Below are 20,761 nucleotides of genomic sequence, written 5' to 3' on the forward strand. Positions count from 1 at the left end.
GTGCTCCTTGACCCATATTTGTCAGTTGAGACTCAGGTGGCCTCAGTGACTTGGAGTGTGTTCTTTCTGCTTCAGCTGATAGCATGCTCAAAATCCAGGGCTCAGTTATGCCCCTGGATGAACAGGAACAGCCTGAAGCTGCAGCCAGTGCAGAATGTGGCAGCCAGATTAATAGTGAGGACCAAACACATAAGATCACTTCTGGCCCACTTGCACTGGCTGCCTGTATGCTTCCAGGCTCAATTCAAGCTGCTGATTTTAACCTATAAAGCCTTATATGGCTTGGGACCACAAATTCTGATGGAAGTCTTCTTCCAACAAGTATCTACCTAGACAGTGTGTTCAACATTCAGGGCCTTTCTCAAAGTGCCAACTCCAAGGGAGCCTCAGAGAACAGCAACAAGAGGGAGGACTTTGTCAGTGGTAGGCCCCTATTTATGGAATGACAACCCCATAGTGTGGCCTACCTGGAACCAACCTTGTTAACTTTTTTGCCATCAGATTAAGATAGCCCTTTATGCTGAGGCCTTTAAAGATATATGTGGTTACCTAGGGGCTTGAGGGGATTTCCCATTCTAGGTGTTTTTCTTTTACAAGGTTATTCTTCCCTATGTGCGTTTAGCTGGTTTTAATCTTTTATGCTTCTTTTAATAAGAATGTATACCATTTTATCATATTTTTGCACTGTTACCCGAAGAGCCTTGGCTATTAGGCATTCTAGAAATGAAATTAGTTTATTATTATTATTGTAGTAATAAAGGCATCTGGGATCCCAGTAAGCTATATATGAAAATGATTGTTCTCTATATCAGGTTTTTGTCTATTGTTTTGGAAAGAAGCTTTGATGACAAAATTTTAGAACTTTCCAATGTCACTCAATTTAGAATGTCCTAGCATGTTGTTCCATCTTAAATTTGGCTCACGTTTACTATTAGGAGATAAAATTATTTTCAATTTATGTATAATGAAATATTAAATAGTAATGTGTGTGTGTATGTTTCTTTCTATGGCCAGCTGGAAAAATACGTAGATGATGCTATACGAAAACATGACTTTCAAGCATTGGAACAGTTTTTGGAAACTGATTTTTCTGATGGTATTTGCCATAAATGCAGCAAACAGTTTCTCAACAAATTTGACAGACTTATCTGCCAGGTGATAGACTTCTTGTTTTGTGTTGTTTTAATATGTAGTGGAATATTTTATAAAATTTATATAAAGGCCATGGACTTGATAGTACATTGAAGATGATGATGGTCTGTTGGAGATTTCCATACAATCTTGTATAAGCATACCTTGCTCAAGATTTTCACTCACTTTCTACATTTTCTTCATTGTGCTTTAGCATATAGAACTCTGATTGATAGCAACAAGAGATGGCCTTTTCAGTTGTGGTGCCCAAGCTATGGTGAAGCCTCTCAAGAAAATTTTGTTTGACACATTTTTCCTACTTTTCAGTGGAGTCTGGAAAGAGCAAGTGTACCAACAGAGGCAAGGGGATCTGAAGGCAGATGGGCAAGCAAATGGAAAAAATTAACAAATTTCACAGTGATGGTGTACTGTTTTGACTAGCAAAAGAAAATCTGTGTCAAATCTAGCTTATGTGACAAACAGGCCTAAGAAGTAGGAGTACAGGTTGAAATTCTCAGTGAGATGGCCAGGAAATATCTATGCATTTAAATGTATTAACATCCTCAAATCCAAATGAATTACAAATGGGCGCTTGGAGCCTCTATCTATTATTTCTGAGAAATCCAGGAGAATGGGAAAAGTTCCAGAAGATTGGAGGATGCAAACAAAAACAAGCCAGCAAACCATGTATACAAGGGAAATATTTGCTAAGTATTATTTTGTTCAGTTGTGAGCTAAAATCGTATACTTTCATGAAAACGAACAAAGAAGTGACCTTGTACTGTGAATTTTATATTTTTCTTCTTGATCACAGGTATTTGTGTAAAGACTTCAACAGATATTTGTTTTGCAATTTTAGGGACTTGAAAGGGAGGAAGTCGAAAATGTTTCCACCTTGTTAAATATTCTACAGAAACATGGCAAAAATATCAACATATTAGGTGAAGTTGGGTTTCCAGGAATGATCAAATATGGACTTGTTCAAAAGATAAGTATATGAAATTGGGAAATAATTCCTACAACTAATTAAGGATGAAGAAATAGCAACTTCCAGGTCTGCATGGATCCAATATTCACTAGTATTGGCCGCATTCATGCGTAATTTAGGGTTTCTTAATATGTTCAACCTCAGGCAAACTTGTTACTATAAACTATGTTTTAGTGAAATAAACCGAATATTTTGGCCTTATTTATGATCCTGGCCTGTTTCAAGAAATGATAGTGAACCAAAACAACCATTCCGGCTTCAAAGAGAGATACTGGGAAATAACAGCAGAATCTTCCTGTCTCAAGTAGACTGAGTCCTGTTATGCCCTTTCATTTGTAGAACCCACTGCTTGCTAAACGAGGCTTTGGCATATCTAAAAATTAATCTGGATAGAATAGAAACATTTGCAGAATGGAGCTGCAGCGTCTGTCCCACTGGAAACATTTCCATTTGTTCCTGAGATATCTTCAGAAGGGCTGAAGCCCTGTTTGTAAGCAGTCCTCCCACAAATAGAAGAGATGCAACAAAGGCAAAGCAGCTCCCCTGGATACTGCCCATTGTGGCCATGCAGTAGTGGGGTGCGGGGGACATGAGACTGAGTCTTGGGTACATATGCAAGTACAGCTGTTATCTTCAAAGATGTAAAAGAACTTAGAAATATTGTTAATAATCATTTTTCCAATTTATTGATACAAATCTTTATTTCTCTCTACATGGTGAATTGGTTTGAGAAAGCGAAAGAAATTCTTAAATATAAAGTAAATGAAAAAAATGACAGCTTTACTACTTTCTTTGAAAACTTCTTTGATGTCCTCATGGTAAATATAAAATTTATGTATTGCTATATACATTTACTGATGTGTTCTTATTTAGTATTTATTACTATCTAGAACAGAAAGATAACATTTTTCTTAATTTTTGACACTAATTTACTTAAAATTTCTTATAAAATATGTAAATTCCTTCCTTGCTATACTTTTCTTTAGCATAACTTTTTGAAAATAAATAAGGATGCAGTCTGCGGAAAGAACTACAGCACTTTCTGAGGCTGTAAAAGATTACAAAACTGGAAAATTTCCAGCTCGACACTTGGTAGTCCAACTCCTCTAGGCTGGTTCAGAGGTCCACTTAGAGGGAAAAGGGTTTTTTAAAAAGGTGCAAAGGCAACAGCATGGCACAACAAAGGAATCTTGGAAGCCACCGAACACAAAAGCTTCCATTTGGCAGGTAGCAACCCATAGCACTGTGCTGTAAGGAAAATATTGTTTATATGATGACTTCTGTCTAGATCATAAAGTGTGTATATTTTGAGAATCTCCCTAAATATTCGATACAATTTTTTTACAGATGGCAGAAGTGGTTTAATTGCATTGTACTAGTGGAAAAAAATTAAGAAAATAAAAAGAGCCGTGCTGGATCAGACCAAGGGTCCTTATGGTCCAGTGGTCTGTTCACACAGTTCCAGCGGGAAACTCACAAAGAGGAGATGAGTGCAACAGCACCCTCTCACCCAAGTTACCTAGCACCTGGTATACATAGGTATACTGTCTCTGCAGCTCTTGGTAGCATATACACATTAGAACTAGTAGCCATTGATAAACCTCCATGAATTTGTCCAGTCACTTTTTAAAGCCATCTTAATCCAGAGGCATCACTACACTTATAGAAGTGAATTCCATAGTTCTGCTTGAGCAAGGTTTGACTTTCAGGTTTTGCCAATACTCTTTATCCACTGCAATCCTCTTCACACTCTGAAAAGTTGCTCCTGAAAGTTGGCCAAAATCTGGAACAATATAGGATAGGATTCAGAGGACTGCAGTAGAGGTGGGAGGCAGAGGGAAGAATTGGCCTTAGAAGGAATAGCTGTGCTTTCCACTAGCATATAACCTGTCAGATACAACTAATGTTCCTGAATAAATTACTAGTCATATTGGCAGAAAATTTTTAATACACTGTTTATTTAACTTGTAGATCATACATGATACCAGCAGTGAAGGTATGCCTCAAAAATTGTGTTATATTTTTAGTCACATAGTCCTATTTGTATTTATATTGATCAATGCTTATGTGTATTATCTATATTACTGTGAAGTGGTATGGCTTTAGGCAAGCTAAACTTTAAAATGTCATAAGTTTGTAGCCTTCTGCCATAATTGCAGGATGTAGCGGTATCTTTGAGAAAAAGGCTGCAGTCATGCACACAAGATGCTTAAATCCCATTAGATTTAGGATTCAAAAAGCCCTAATTCCAGAACTGCAGGGAATGGGTTTTCTGGTTCTTTGTTACTTTCATATTGTATATATACAAGATGGAAAAAAGGTAGAATTCTTATACATTAAATAAGTCTCTTTTCTGTGAGTTCAGACAATCATTATAAAACTTTTTTTGCTTTCTTAATGAAAATAGATTCTGCTGATCTATTTACATATTTATGCATGTTTATGTATATATTTATGTATGCATGGTGTGGTGGTTAAAATGTTGGACTGAGGACCTGGGAGATCTGGCTTCTAGATCCCATGTGACCATTAAACTCACTGAGTGACTTTGGACCACTCACAAATTCATAGCCCAGCCTACCACATAGGGTTGTGAAGATAAAGTGGAGCTCTGTAAGCAGTCTTAAGTTCATCCAAACAGGAAAAAAAGGTGGGATATAAATGCAAGATAATGGCATCGTTGTTGATGCTGAATCGTATGGCTTTGCAGGTCATTCATATAAATGATACCATTACAGATAGCCTCAGCTATTGGGTGGGATATAAATGAATGAATGAATTAAATAAATACAATTTTTTATTTAGGTAAAATACAAATATTGGAAAATTTTGTATTGCGAACATGTGCCCTTACTGCTGAAAAGAGAATTAACGTTTATATTCAGCAGGAGGTAAGGAATTTATTTCTAATAGTACATGTGCAATAGTCATAAAAATGTTTTCATTTTTGTAGGTACAAAAGTGATACATGCATATTTATTTATTTAAATCTGTATTCATTACTTCTGCAGTTCTCATTCATTATATTGTATGTTTTATATCGTATATTTGTATTTTAATGTATATATTTTTAAATGTTATTTTAATTTATTGTTGTAAGCCACCCCGAGGCTTCGGCGAATGGGGCGGCATAAAAATGTTTAAATAAATAAATAAATAAATAAATTACTTCTAGAAAATTAAAGCAAGAGTTAGACCAATAAATGATTGTTATAATGTTTAGTGCGACCCTAAACATTTGCATTCAAAAGTAAGCCCTATTGAGTTTTATGAGACTTAACCCTAGGCAAGTGAGTATAGGATTGTACTCTTAATCAAATTTAATTTTTTTTCTCCTACATCATTCCCCTGTTTTCCTATTCTTTTCTTATCATGTGCAATTTCTGTTGTTCAGCCCCTTCTACTTTCTCTGGCTTCATTATCTGTGGCAGTCTGTCCTCTCAGCTACTAGCGATTCCTTTTGAAGGCCACCTTGTACCATTGCTGCTGCTTAATTGTATATAGTCAGCCACACATTGGCTAATTCCATGTTATGTGTTTCATCAAATATATAATTAATAAAGATCAGGTGCAGTGAAAGTTTACTCTGTCTATAGCAGCGTCCTTCTCATGTAACCAGAAGCCAGGGTGGGTGAATATTCCGATGGGTATTTTCATTGTGCCCACTGTTTTAAGTGTCCCAGGCACAGTGGGGGCACAGAGAAGCATTTCATTATATGTTAATGCAGCAACGGTGGCTTATTGGGGTGAGTGACTACCATAGAAATTCACCCACTATAGCATCTTGCTATGTATGAATTGACCCACTAGCTGATCATCTATGCCATAGCACAATAAACCTTTGAAAACTCGTTCATTGCATTGTTTGCATGAATATTTAAAAGGATTTATCATTGGATGCATTCAAATGTTTCTTGCTTAAATGTGCTTAATATTAAATTGCTTGTTTTTATTATCCTTAGGCAGTAAGAAAATTGAACATAATGCTTGATTCTATGCCTCGAGATACTAGAAAGAAAATTATTTCTACAAAGGAAATGCTAGCTATCATGTAATTATTTTATCTATAATATAATTACGTAGAACTTGATCACCAAAGTGCAGCTTTTTGGAAAACTAGAACCTAATTAAAATAAGTAAACAATGGTTTATTTTAACCTCAGCATTTATTTGGCTTAAACTTGTTTTAAACTTTAAGGATATCTATCTTTCATAATTCAAGGTAAATTGCACTTAGGACTAAAACCAAACGAACAAAAACCATGAGGGCCAACCCAATGGACCTTACAGCATTTTAAGCAACAGTTCTATTAATGTTTAGCAGCTGGAAGTTGCAGGACATTTTTTTTGCCCAACTGTGCATAGATTTTCACTATTACCATTCTTTTGATTTCAATATATATTTAGCTCTGTTTAATCACAAACAAAGGAATTTGTAGCACAATCCTAAAAAAACAGAAGTGTGCCCTATTATGTTTAGTGAGGCTTATTAGCTAGTATATTCAGGATTAAAGTGTGTATTGTTGATTGAACTATGCCCAAGAATTTACCTGAGTTGTGAATTGATAAGGCTACTGTATTAGAAAATGGATGCTGTTTCTAATATTCTATTTCTAAAAAAGCTGTGTATCTAATAACAGTAACTGTTCTGTTGAGCAAGAAAAAAATTGATCTTTCAACTCTAGCAGAAGCTGTCTGTTGTGGAACTACATTGAGGGCTGGGTCATACCTTCAGTTATCTCTTCTTTGGATGCAAATAGCTAGCACACCCTTGCCATAACTGTATGTTTTAGATGATGTTGATTCATATGTTGCTTCCCAGTGCAAATTTCATTCATTTAAAATATCATTTGGCTGCCTTTCAGGGCACAAGCCATCTGAATGTAGCTTCATGATTAATATGACAAGGATGGGTGAGTGGAAGAATCAATATAAATGATAGTCAGCACAATAATACAAATACTACAAATAAACACTATGAAAACGCAATCTAAAAACAAGACAGTATGAAAAATGCTAATATACAAATATACAAAATCTTCCCCTGCTCAAAACCAAGAATGGATATCACAGAATCCACCCACTACAATCGGCTCATAACTACTACCAGTATGCCTGAGAAAAGGAATATATCTTTTCCTAGAGCTGAGAAGATGACAGTGCTACACAATGAGCTTTCTCTGAGGGATTGATCTGTAAATTCAAGACTCTCACAAAACAGGTCCTTTCCTGAACTGACACCCTCCATGGGTTTCTCTGAGATGGGGCACACAAAGAGAGGCCTTTGAAGCTGATCTCAAGGTCCATGTGGGCTTATACGGGGAGATGCAATGCTTGAAGTACTGGGATTTGTACCATATAGACCTTTATGTGCTAACACCAGTACTTTGAATTTAGCCCAGCAACAAATTGGCAATCAGTGCAGGTGAGCCAGAACTAGACTTAGATGTTCACATTGCCTAGTCTGGTCAACAGGCTGGCTGCTAAACAATTCAGAATGAAACATATATCTTGAAGCTATTCAGCTCTGGTTGGTAAGACTCTAAATGCTATCTGACATATTATTTTTGTGATATCATTTTCATTGACATTTATGTAAACAATTTAATATGCAAAAGGACTTGGGGACTATGCAGAAATAAAATAAGTATTTATTTGTAGATGACATTTCTTACAAAATCAAAGTAGTGAACAATAAAATATAAAAGCCAACACATGTGCATTGTTTTTGATTGAAACAGTCCAACCTCTTAAAGCAGTTTTTTTGGAACAGAATGTTCTTTGATTATAGATATTGATGTGAAATAATAAGCATAAATGGTAAAATTGTGCACGGAATATTAAATTTAAAAAGCATTTACTTGCTAAAACTGAATCATAATGTCAAAAGCATTATCAAATAATAAAAAAACAAAAATGTTTGCTTTTCAGGAATGATATGGGAAAGAGAATTTTAGATGCTGGGGGTAAGCATAAATAATATTTCTAAAGTATTTATCAGTTCTGATAATGTATCCAGAGTAGTTTTGCTGTGGTGCCCCTATTGAAAGTGTTACAGTATGTTCAAAGTATCCATCGAAAGGTATTTGCATATGAACATCAATTTAATCATCATCATCATCATCATCATCATCATCATCAGTGCTTGTATGTACTTTTATATAACTCTGTATAGCTTCAACAGTTTTTCATGTAATGGTGCTGGTTCGCCAGCAAAATAGGGAGAGTTGGAACAGGATTTTACTCTCTCTCCAGCCCTGCATGCCCCACCTAAACCTGCTGTAAAGGGCTACTCTCCAGAGCAGATATGGGATCTGTACAGAAAACTGCAGAGGGGAGGAGAGTGTGTGGAAGTCTTGTTGCATGAGTGTGTTTCTGCTTGTGCAATGTTGACTTCAAGTCAATGTTACTATCTGTCCAAGTTTCTACAGAGCAAATAATATCCAACCTTGGCAGTGTTTGCTTTAGGATGGATTGACAAGGAGAACTTTTCAGTCTTTATAAGTGAGGGCTAGTTTATTAATTTGAGGATATATTGGAAGTATTAATCACATTTTCTCTAAACTGAACACTGCCAGATGTTGTTACTGTCCTCACAGGAGAGATAGTATGGTGGTGGTTTTATGTTGTATGAGAGAAACAAGTGTCATTCTGTTGATTTGGGATGATCATTCAGCATCTTTCACTACCAACAGCCACTGGAGCAACTGTCTGAGCTGGGAGTGGGGGCTACTGTCTTGCATTCCTACTCAGATGGAATTTCTAGTTCCAGAATTTGGTGCTTGACAAACATGATTCCCCATAAGATTTTCCAGCATGGAGTTCCATGTAGGGTTGGCTTTGTTCCTCACTCTATAAAATGAAAGGAAGGAGTTTTGGTGTGCATTGCCATTTGTATTCTGATGACACACTGTTCTCCTTCTTTTCATCTTCATCGCATCAGGGTGTGCTGAATCGGTAGCTGGCTATATCAGTGAACTGGATGAGGGCTCAGAAAGTCAAACGCAGTCTAGACAAGATTTGAGATGCTGTTAGTGGGTGGCTCTGACCAGAAGAAACATATTCATCTTGTTCTGGATGGTGTTTGTAGTTTGGGAAAATCTTTTTCTGCCATTAATTGCCACTTAAGGCTCATGTGACCTGAGTGGAATGGATTACTTTCTACCAGCTTCAGCTGGTGGCCCAGCTATGCCACTACCTGGAGTAACCAGGCTTCAGTAGCTATGATCTGGTAACCTCCAAGTTAGATTACTGTAATGTGCTCTCCACGGAATTACCCTTGAAGTCTGTTCAGTTTGTGCAAATGTGACAGCCAGATTGATAGCAGGGAGCAAAAGATCTGAGCATATTACATCAACAGTGGCTTGCTTGCACTGGCTAGGTGTACATTTCCTAGTTGAATTCATGGTGTGGGGTTTATCCTATGAAGTTTAAATGTAGACTGCAATACCAGGTGGAATGCTCGCCCAATATGAACTACCCAACATTACAATCATTATCTGAGGTCTTTTTCCAAGTACCTCCTCTGCAGGAAGACAGGTGGAGGGCAACAAGGGAACAGGCCTTGGTGGTGGTCCCCAGATTGTGGAAGGCCTTCCTCATTGAGGTCTGTCTGTTGTCAATATTGTAATCTTTTCAGTGTCAAGTTAAAGCTTTCCTGCTTTGAGGCATTTTATGACATTTGGTGGGACTTGTATGTCAGCTGTTTCCTTATCAGGTTCCTGTATTGTATTGTAACAGCATTCTACCTGTTTAAAATTATTTTAAAGTTCTGTATGTTAAAAGATTTTACATTGTTTTTATTATGTTCTGTTGATTTTATGTTCTATTTTGGGGTTTGTAATTTTTGCGAACTCTGCAGAGAAGTTTGGATTTTGATCATTATAGCATGAAATGTATGGCAATATAGCATAAAATGATAAATGAATGATGATCTGTGTGATGAAAGTGCAGTATTTGTCCCTGTAAAGAATCTTTATGGTAATATTCATGTCATGTATATTATAGACTACGACCTCCAGGTTGCCATTACTGAAGCTTTATGCAGAATGACTTCAGAAAAGCAAAGAGGGGAATTGGCAAGCCAGTGGTTTTCAATGGAGTTTGTTACTGATGCATTTAAAGGAATTAAGGATTTTGAGTTTGAAACTGTAAGTATAATTCAAATACTGGTTCTTTCAAAGTAGGGAAATGATGACAATGCTTACACTGCTTTTCTCCTTAACAGGATTGCAGAAAGTTCCTTAACAAGGTGAATGGCATGCTTGGAGACAAGAGAAGGTATATGGGTGGTAATGCCAATAGAAGTTTTTTGATTGAAGAAGATGAATTAATTAAGGGTGCAATCCTATGAATGGTTAGACAGAAAGTGACCTACAACTCGCAGCATGCCCCAGCCAGCCATGGTGAAACCCTCCATTTTTGAATAATGAAGAAAGTTACTCAAATTTACTGCCAGTCATTCTCAAGCAGCCATAAAAGGTGTTGGTCAGTGAAAGCTACAACAGTTCTGAGTGGTGAAAAGAATGGCTATTTGAACTTCCATTTCAGTATAGTATTTGAGAATGTAGGTTCTCCTTAAAAGGTAGTGAAGGAGGAAGGCTCAGAGTAACCTAATCTCTCTGAACTTAGTTAAATATTTAATAACTTGATATTACAGGTGATAAATGGTCCAGTGGAAGAGATTATATAGATTAGCAAAAAGAATATACAGGCATGTAGTCTTTGTGGCTTAAGAATTAAGTTTGTGAGCAGGGCTGCCCAGAAGCAAAGGGGGTGTTGGAAAGGCAGTAAATCAGAAGCATGCAATATCTCAGAATTGTTAGGGGAAATGATTCCTAAAATGCCAGTGACTTCTAGTCCTGGTTTTGGGCATAATAGCTAAAATAAAGGGCAGTATTCAGAACTGCTGCTGTTCTTCTGCTGTTTGTGTTGTGCCAATAGGAACTTGGTGCTTCCTCAGAAAAATCCTACAGATAAGGAGAAATGCTTGCTTCCAAATCAGTGCAGGTTAGGGGAGCTCCCTTCTGCAAGCTCTGCAAACCTGCACTGTTTTGTTAGCGAGTGTTCTAGCTCTTTTCTGATTGTTTTAGAAACTGCTAGACATGAATAGGAAGGTGTGCAGTTTCTGAATTCTAATAAGAAAAGTTTTTCATTTTCTTTGGAGCTTTGAAGTCCAGGCCATTCCATTAGTTCTTTTGGTAACATAACTCTTTTGTTCTCCAACAATATACAGTGGTACCTTGGCTCACGAACACCTCAGTTCATGACCAAATCGGGTCACGAACAAAAATTTCATAGACATCTTGACTTAGGTCGCGAATTCTGCATTGGGTGGCGGCCGCGATTGCAGCCATCTCCCCCATGCCCGATTAGGGAGATGGCCATGATCCTGCTGGAGGTGGGGCGGTGGAGATGGCCGAGGTCATGCCTGTCTTTCCTGCAGGAACACACCCGTGATTGCGCCCATCTTTCCTGCAAGAGCGCAACTGTGATCTCGGCCATTCCCCCCCCCCCGCATGATCACGCCTGCGTTTGTGTCCATCTTTCCCCTCCCCCCAGCATGCCTGCTTTCGAGCCCATCTCCCCCACCCCAGCATGCCCATGAATGTGCCTGTCTCTCCCTGTCCAGCGCACTGGGATGACAGGCACATGCAGGGATGAGGGGTGCGATCGCGGTCGTGCTGCGGGGGGACGGGGAGATGGCCACAATCTTTGTTGTTCTTTGTCACTTTGCTTTACATTTTTCTGATTTAAAAAAAATAGTTACAGAACGAATTAACCTTATTTACATTGAACCTTATGGGGAAGTTTAACTTGACTCACGCCCAATTTGGGTCACGACCAGAGTCCTAGAACATACTTGGCTCAAGTTTGTGAGCCAAGGTACTACTGTATATGGAGCTGACATTAAGCTGAATAAACCTTTTGTTGTCTAGGCAATTGTTCTTTATGTCAGAAGCCTCATAAAATTATAGACCAAATATATAATGGGCTGGATCCAGACTTAGTCAAACTTAAAGTAGACACAGTGGTACTAAAGTTAACGCATCACTCCAGATCCCCCCACCCCCAATATATATATTTAGGAAATGTTTTGTTCAAGAGCTTGAACTTCAATCTCTTTTTCCATTAAAAAAGATGATAGGAAATGGGGAAAATGAAGCCTATATGGGTGGAATTAAAAGTGGGGAAATAAACACATTTTCATCATGAAAATGCTGTCTTACAGGGTTTTTACCTATCCTTGTTTATCAGCCAACCTGGATAAACATGAGGTAAGTTACTTTCTTTTGACTTGGGTATGTTTCCTATTCTTTGCATTACTACAATTTTTATTTGAATTAAAATAAGAGTATACATTTGATTGCTTTGCAGCAAACAAAGGCTGTTTGATGTGGAAAAGGGTGATACAGAAAAATGTTCAGCTAATATCAGAAATTATTTTGACTGATACCAACATATATTGAGTTGTTCAGAACATAACATTCCTAACTTACTGTGCTAATCAATCTGAGAATTAGTTTCCTAAGAGCATAATCCTATGCCCACTAGACAGCATGAGATTTTTCAGAGACCCAGCTACAACATCTTGCTCTGACCTTGTAGCTCGGTCTCTGTGCTCCAACTATGTTCTAGATTCCATGTTCCTGCTGACATGGAAGGAAGGAAACGGGTGCTGCCGAGATACAAGATAACCTGGTGGTTTTAGAAATGATTGGGAATAGTGATACAGAGAAACCAGGAGTATAGTTTTAAAGCCAGTGCATAAAGTCAAGGATGAGGGTGCAAGCCTGATGCATGTCCAACAATTCATTGTTTATTAAGACAGGAATGTTAAAATATTTTGCATTCATCTATAATTTTGTTTCATTTTTGGATTGAATATCTTTTAGCTGCAGATACCAGCTGATGAGAATCTTGAAGAATTTTGGATTGATTTTAATATTGGTAGCAAAAGTGTATCCTTCTACATTGCTGCAGATGATGAAGTACGTTAAGTTTGCTTCACTGTATTAACATGTTTAGGGGTAAAGAAAACCAATTCTGGTGTTTCTAGTGAGATCTAGGGGAAAATACCCCTGCTTCCTTTGACTTTGACTTTCCAAGCATTTTTTACCAATTCCCCAAGTGTTTGGCTGTTCCTATGCTGCATCCATACTGGGAGGGGGTGTTGTGATTATTCAGAAGAGAGGTAGCATGGACTTTTATAGTCCTTTCTACTGTGTCAGCTTGTATCCAACTGCAACATACATCAACCAACCCATGTACTTTCTTTAAGTTACGGGAAAAAGAAGTAGGAATCAGAGACAAAAAAGTTAGAGAGAAAGTCACCTCTGTAACAGATGTTAAAAGTCACTTTGGAGTGTTGTGGCTGATGTCCTAACCAACTATCCTTCAAATGCATCATAAGATAGTCTTTTATGATGACTAATTGATAATTAACAATGTATGTATCCTAATGGGATATTGAGTTAACAACAGTACTTGTTTCAGTACTTTTCCACAAATGTTTTTTAGGGTCAGCAGTGGGAAACTGTGTGCATACCTGAGAAAGATGTCAAAACATACATAATTGAAGGTACTAGAACATATGAATTCTTTCTTATTCATAAATTGCTTTTTTATTTAAGGATGAAATACTGAATAAATAGAAAGACCTTTCCCAGTGTCTCAATAATAAGGTCCCTTAAGTGTATATGTACAATCAATTAATATAAACACAACCATGTAATACTGATAAATATATTTCATTTTTATGTAGAACAAGACAAAAAGAAACTGTTAATAATACATCTAAACAATCCTACTTCTGTGGGTATCCAAGAAGGGGAGAAAATAATATTGCATTTTGATTCTGCATTGGAAATTGCAGACATTGCAAAGAAGGTTTATAGGGCAGTTAAATGTCAGGTATGTTGAAATCTTTCTCCCTTCACCCTCCACACACACACAACTTTTATATTATTTTATATTATTAATTTTAATTTTATATTGTTATTTTTGCATTGTATTGTATTTTATTGTGTTGTGAACCGCCCCGAGGCTTCGGCAAGGGGCGGCATAGAAATGTTATAATAATAATAACAACAACAACAACAACAACAACAACAACAACTGAAAGAGAAATAAATGCCCACTGCTAAGTGGTTTTTTTCTGCTGTTCTTTCTGTATCACAATTATTCCCAAAGGCAACACTGCACTTAAGCATCCTAGATATAAAGCAAGACATTCCCAATTATTGCTGTTGAATTGCTTCAAAATAAAAAAATGTGATTGGTTGAGCAAAGTGTACAGTTCATCCAGCTGCACAAAGTGGATAAGAACTACTTATGAAACTGGCCCCATGTGCACCATCTTGCATTTTAAATAGGGAACAGTTTACAGTTCTAGATTCTGAACAAACTTGTAGAAAAGCAAGAAAATTCTGCCCTCACAGAAATTGCACTTCACTGTCATGAACTTGTGCCACTTTTCAATGAAGTAGAAATGACAGAAGATCCTTTGTTTGAAGGTTTTTCTCCAGCATTTTAAATTAATGGATTCTTCACAAGTGAAGGTGAAAAGAAACATCCTTAAGTTATTCTATAATCTGAAAATTATACTATTTCTGTGTTATAATAAAAAGTACTTAAATTGGATAAATAAGGCTTTTAAAACGCAGTATATGCTTTACTTTCCCTCTGTGTCTTGTTAACTATTACTTGCATTTTTATAGGGATTTCCAAAGAAGAAAACTATGTCAGTAGCCAAAACAACAGTGCATGTAATTTTTGATGAAAGTGGATCACAGGTATATAATTTAGTTAAATGTTTAATTATGTAAGAGCTAGCCTCTAGCTAAGATACATGGAAGAAAAACATAGCAGCTGCTCTTGGTACATATCTGATCATTTCTCAAGCTACCAAAAGTATTTCTCATGAAAATGTCTATATTCTTTTTTTAAAAAGTATTTGCAAGCCACCAACTCACACAAATGCACCCACATAAATCCTAGGAGAAACAGCTGGACCTTGGCATCTGTGCATACCTGCTTTTAAAGCTTGTGTTTTACCCACAGTTCTGTTTGTTTGTTTGCTTAAAGTATTTCTTAGCTGCCTTTCTTGGCTCCCTATCCTCTGTTTCACTGTAAACCAGTGTTATTCAGTGTTATGTCCAGTATTAATCTTGCTGAAAGACCTGCTGGCCATTCAAAATAGGCTAACACTGGATGCAACTCTGGCAACATTTGTTAATTTTCTCAGGGCCCTTTCAGTCTCACCCCTGCCTCTCCCTTTCCACCATGGAAAGAACTCTGATGGCTGCTTCTTGAGTTTACAAATGTTACTTCAGGGAAAGGAAAAAGTGTGTGTTCTGGTGGGTTGGGAGTGGGTGTGGAAAATCCAGGAAGCATTGTATATGCTGTAGTAGATGCTGTACACAGCCCTGGAAGTGTCAGAACTTATAGCTGGGTGCAGAGTCTAGAGGAATTAATTAAAAATGACAGAGGACAAAATCACTCTTGCCACTAAGACCACATTGTCAGCAGTAGCAGCCCAGCAAGGAACAGATTTCCTAGAGGTCTGCAAAGCTGGAGACTTACTTCTTACTTCCATAGTATTGCACTCTTTAGAGGAACAAAACTAGCTGGTATGAGTAAGCATTTTAAATCTTAAGCTCTGCACGGCAGGATTCTAATTTACTTGTAGCTCTCTTACCGTATTGCAAACTGTTGATGACATTCCTGGAGCTTTAAAAACAACAACTTAATAGTGGTCAAACCTGTTGTAGTTGTTGATTTCCTTGTTGCTAGATGGAGCCTGAGACATTTATTTGGAATATTTTCAAATAATATTTTAAGAATTTAACCAGGATTCTGTTTGGTTGTTTTAAAAATATTTAACAGGTTCTCGTGCCAGAAAGTCAGATAACACAGTTGAAAGAAAACAATTGTAAACTGCTAAAAGAAAATGGTAGTAATTCCCTACAAAATCTGTATCCCCAGACACAGAAAAATATGAATGATAAAGCCAATACAATAGACATTCAAACAGTTCAGTCCAAGGTAAATTCATGTATTATACTGTAATGGAACAGCACATATTCTACATTGTATGTCTAACAAAAGTTACCTTAACTGTATACTTTTCTATTTTATTTCAAGATTACCCCAGCTAAAAGGAAAATGTCCGAGGCATCAATGGTTGTGCCATCCGCTGGCAGATTATCTATGCAAAGTCTGTTACCATTCATGAATACTTGTAAGTTAGATGGCATATTCTACTGTGTCACTAATTGATTTTTATTACTGCTTAATATTTGCTACAGAAATGTTATCACAGTGCTGCAACAGCTATGATCCGTTTGTAGAATTATGCTGTAGGGAGGGGAAACACGATGTAGGGAGGGGAAACATATGTTGCCATTGTATTAGTACTGTAGAAGAGCTGACATATAGTTACTCAACCCAGGTGACAATGGAAAATCAACACAGTATATCAGAGTTTTAAGTTTCCTACTTGGAATAGACAGGATGTACCTTTTAGATATTAATTATATTCTATATCTCTATATTGACTTTAAATTGCAGTACTGCATTTTTGTACTGCATCTTCCTCTCCTTCCTTTTAGTGTGTTTTTGTTCTCACATTTTGTTCCTCAAAATGCCCCTGTGATTATACTAAGAGATAATGGGCTGGTTCACATGATCACCTCAGCCCAACATGGGTTATTTAAGCCAGAGTGGTCTTTTCCTTTTCCTTGTGTGTGTGCATGTGTGTGTACCACCAGCCCTTTTGAATTTTCAAGCCACTGCTGGCATTCACCATGGATTATTGTCTTGAGCAAACCCAGTAAGGTAGGGTTGCGTCAGGCTTAAGCAAATCTTGCATAAACCAGAACTGTTTTAGGACTTTGTGAGGGTTGTTTAACCCTCCCATAAGCCACACTCACTGGGTTTGCATGACATGATAAGCCACAGCAACAGCTCACCACAACTTGCATATTTAAATGAGCTGATTCATGTCACAATCATCATGGCATTTGTGGGCTGTGTAGCTAATGCATGCTTAGGAACACATAAAGTGGTTTTATACCAGATCAGACTTTTGTCCATTTTAATGTCTACTTATCACTATTGCTTTTGGGTTTACTTTAAATTGTAAATGCATTGCTGTTTATGGTGAAATATCTTCTTGATGCTGCTTTCAAAACATATTGAAGTGGTTACAGCTGCAGTTTACATTTTGACGGGGTAGGCTATTAGAAATATGCAGCAGAGGGCATCCCCATGTGAGGCGAGCTTAACCCAGTTTTGTCTCTAACAATTGGGGGTCAAAACCTGAATTAAACCAGTTTTGAAATAGCTTGATTTAAGCCACAGATAGAGTACCCCAAGCGTGACTAATCTACTGGCTTCCTCACAATTAGGTCATTTCTTCCCTGGAATTTGCTCCCTTTAAGAAATACCACATGAACATTATAGCCTATCAGCAATCTTTTCTTAAGTCTTGAAATGTAGTGCCTTAAGTGACCTACACTGATAGCTCTGCTTAGAGAAATCACGGAGTTGGAAGGTGGTCTTCTTGCCCACCATCCCCCTCCCCATAAGATTATGAAGTCTGTAGTAAGTCTGTTTGCTATAATTTTGCCAAAACAACACAGGACAATGCAAACTTTATTTAAATAACTAAAATGTGGTCTTTTTTTCTAGCAACTCCACAAAAAGGCCGAATTAAAGTACCTCTTAAAATGGTGAGCTCTGTAGAAAAATCAGATATTTTTTCAATACCTGAGAGAAGAACAATTTTCAGTTTAGAACATGATTAGATTATGTGCCTGCATGTTCTGTAACCCAGACTCTAAAAAAAAAAATCCTATAGAGAAGGTAACTAATAGATACAGGAGTTAGGGGAGATTCACTCAACTAAAAAAATTACAAAGTGTCCCTTGTCTTGGTTGAAACTGGCAAAGAGCTGCTCATTGCTATATGGGTCCCCTGGGAACAGGTTTAAGATGGTTCAAAAGGGCATGATTCTTCACCCTACTGGAGAGCAAGGGAAGGTCAGGAGCTTGAAGGAGCAACAGTGCTGTGCTTCTTTTTAGATTAGACAGGTAATTTCCCAAAGATATAAGAAGCATACTGGATTGGATCAAGTGTTCATCTACTGCATGCTGTTCACAGAGTGGCTAATTAGCTGCTTCTGGGAAATGCACGTGCAAGACCTGAGTGCAGTAGCACCCTTCTAGTCATGTTCTTCATCAGCTGGTGTAGATAGCGGTGATTACTGTCTCTGATATTGAAAGAAGCATGTCAGCAGTAGGAATACTAGCCATTGAAAGCCTTATTTGCCATACCTTTTCCTAACCCCTTTATAAAACCATCAAAAGTTGCTAGCCATAACTACAACTTGTAGTGTTGAATTCTATAGTTTAACTATGCTCTGTGAAGAGCTTCTTCCTTTTTTTCTGTGCTGAATCTCCCATCAATCCACCTCATAGCATATCCTCAGGTCCTACTATTAGGAAAAGGGGGAAAATTTCTAGCTATCCACTTTCTGCACACCCTGTCTTGATTATTATCCTTGCTTTTACTGAATCAGTAGAAAGATGATGCAATGATCAAGTAGTTTAACCCAGGAATTGTGGTGATAAGTGTACCACCTAACTGAGTGTTTGTCATTCATTTAAAATCTTTTAAAAGCCATCCAGATAGATGGCCATCACTTCAGGTTTATGTGACCTGGAAGCCCTGCAACAAACCACTTCTCCTTTAACCAGGAACTTTTAACTTTAATCACCTACAATGTTAACCGAGGCTTTATTTCCTGTCATCCCCCCCACTACACACACACCATCATGAATCATTCTTCCATGTTGCCACCTTACATGATTTAAACAATTTGTTTTTAAAAAGGTTTTATTAGAATATAAAGTACTACTTTTTCTTAAGTTTTTGAGATTTTAATTTTTTGTACTACAACTCTATCAACTGTTAGAACAATATCTGTGAAAGTATAATTTAGATTAAATCAATATGTATTGGAATTATATCAATAATTTCTTATTTTGTGTACACACATATATATATAGCAAAGTCCAGTTGAAAAAGTGATCAACACACTCCACAATGAAGAAAATTTAAACACCAACAATAAACAAAAATTAGGCAAGTAACTTAATACATAGCACCAGTCTTAATTTAAAATTGGCTTTACATTTGTGTGAAGGACTTTTCAATAGGATGAGTATTTAATGTCTATTTTAATGTCTGTGTTTTACTTAGATGAAGTAATAGATATTGTTCCTGAATCTCAGCTTGTAGAAAAAAGTGATAAGCCATTGTAAGTACTAGAAATAAATTATAAATGGTAAATATAAATGCTAACTAGTTCTTATAGTGATGCAGTGGTGTATGGCTCTGATTTCATTTCAGAATGCTTCCACATATACATTTTAACAAACCATACCAATCTTGCACATTTCCCGTATTTCTTCTTTCAAGCATCTACATCAGGGATGGACAACTTGTGGCCTTTCAGGTGTTTTGGCCTGTAGTTCCCATCATCTCCCACTATTGTTTTGGCTAGGGCTGATGGGAGTTGTAGGCCAAAACTTCTGAAGGAGCACAGGTTGATCTACATACATATTAGGAGGGAGGACAAAGTTGGCAGTTCCTTAGGGCCAGAGAGTGCTGAGCCCTGCCTGTGTATGGCAGATCTAGAACTGATTCATTTTACCACAGGGCCATTGTTTGTAAAACCGCACTGTGCTTTCCAGTCTCCGAGTCCATAGGTACATTCTACATATTCTAAGGCTGTGTTTTATGGAACAGAGTTGAGCAGAATTCTGTGCATGCTTCAATTTTGTTTTGTGCTCCAGAATCATCTTCATTCTGTACCCAGGCAACTATCTTCAGAATCTGCAAAATCCTTTTCCCAGGCTCAAACAGGTTTCACAGTTAAGACTTTCAATGTTATGTCTTGTTATCTTTCTTTTATAAAAGGCTGGCAAACCTTTATCTGCTTGACCCCCTTCTGAACTATTTGCTCCACTACAGCTGGTTACTCCATCTCCATCCTGTCTGCAGTTTGTGATTGCCCGAGCCAATTGCAGCAGGGACCATTTCTGTTCTCACATTTCAGACTGGGCAGATGTTCTGACTGTTTTATTTCACCTCCATTTTGAGTATCTAGCAAACAATCCAAGGGCCAGTCTTACCACCAGGACTCTTACTGTGACACTTGGAAGCCTGCAGGAGATGGGAGTAGTTATTAGATGTACCTGTGTTCTGAAGATGGGCAGCTCCACTACCAAGGCCACAGTGGCCAACTACTTCATCCACAGTTCTTCAGGAACCTTTAGATCATCCACCTCCTCTGTTATGCCAGAATCTCAGTCATGATCTCCTGCTTCTACTCATTTCTGGTCATATCCATCATCTCTGTTGGATGTTGAAGTCTATGTATCTGACACTGATACTTACTCTGCAGTTGTGCCATCCACCTCCTCTCTAGACATGATTGTGGGAGCCCAGGACCCTGCTTCATTGGCAGACATGGGCCACAGGGAAGGTTGCAATGAAGGCCACAGGGAAGGTTGCAAACACTCCATGCCATTTGACAAAGAAGGATGCAACCTAGACATTATGGGGAAACACATC

General features: G+C 37.5%; 1 protein-coding gene across 1 annotated transcript; it reads left to right on the forward strand.

Moving 5' to 3' along the window:
* Positions 1 to 6,102: 6,102 nt before the first annotated feature.
* Positions 6,103 to 13,119, forward strand: SYCP2 (synaptonemal complex protein 2). The gene is made up of 6 exons (XM_044455160.1): positions 6,103 to 6,170; positions 8,051 to 8,085; positions 10,127 to 10,269; positions 10,347 to 10,399; positions 12,351 to 12,396; positions 13,015 to 13,119. The coding sequence occupies exons 1-6, from the start codon at positions 6,103 to 6,105 to the stop codon at positions 13,117 to 13,119; spliced, it is 450 nt and encodes a 149-aa protein (XP_044311095.1).
* Positions 13,120 to 20,761: the final 7,642 nt, after the last annotated feature.

This window comes from Varanus komodoensis, unplaced genomic scaffold (assembly GCF_004798865.1).
Source record: "Varanus komodoensis strain SLA01 unplaced genomic scaffold, ASM479886v1 scaffold8, whole genome shotgun sequence".
NCBI classification, from domain to species: Eukaryota; Metazoa; Chordata; class Lepidosauria; order Squamata; family Varanidae; genus Varanus; species Varanus komodoensis.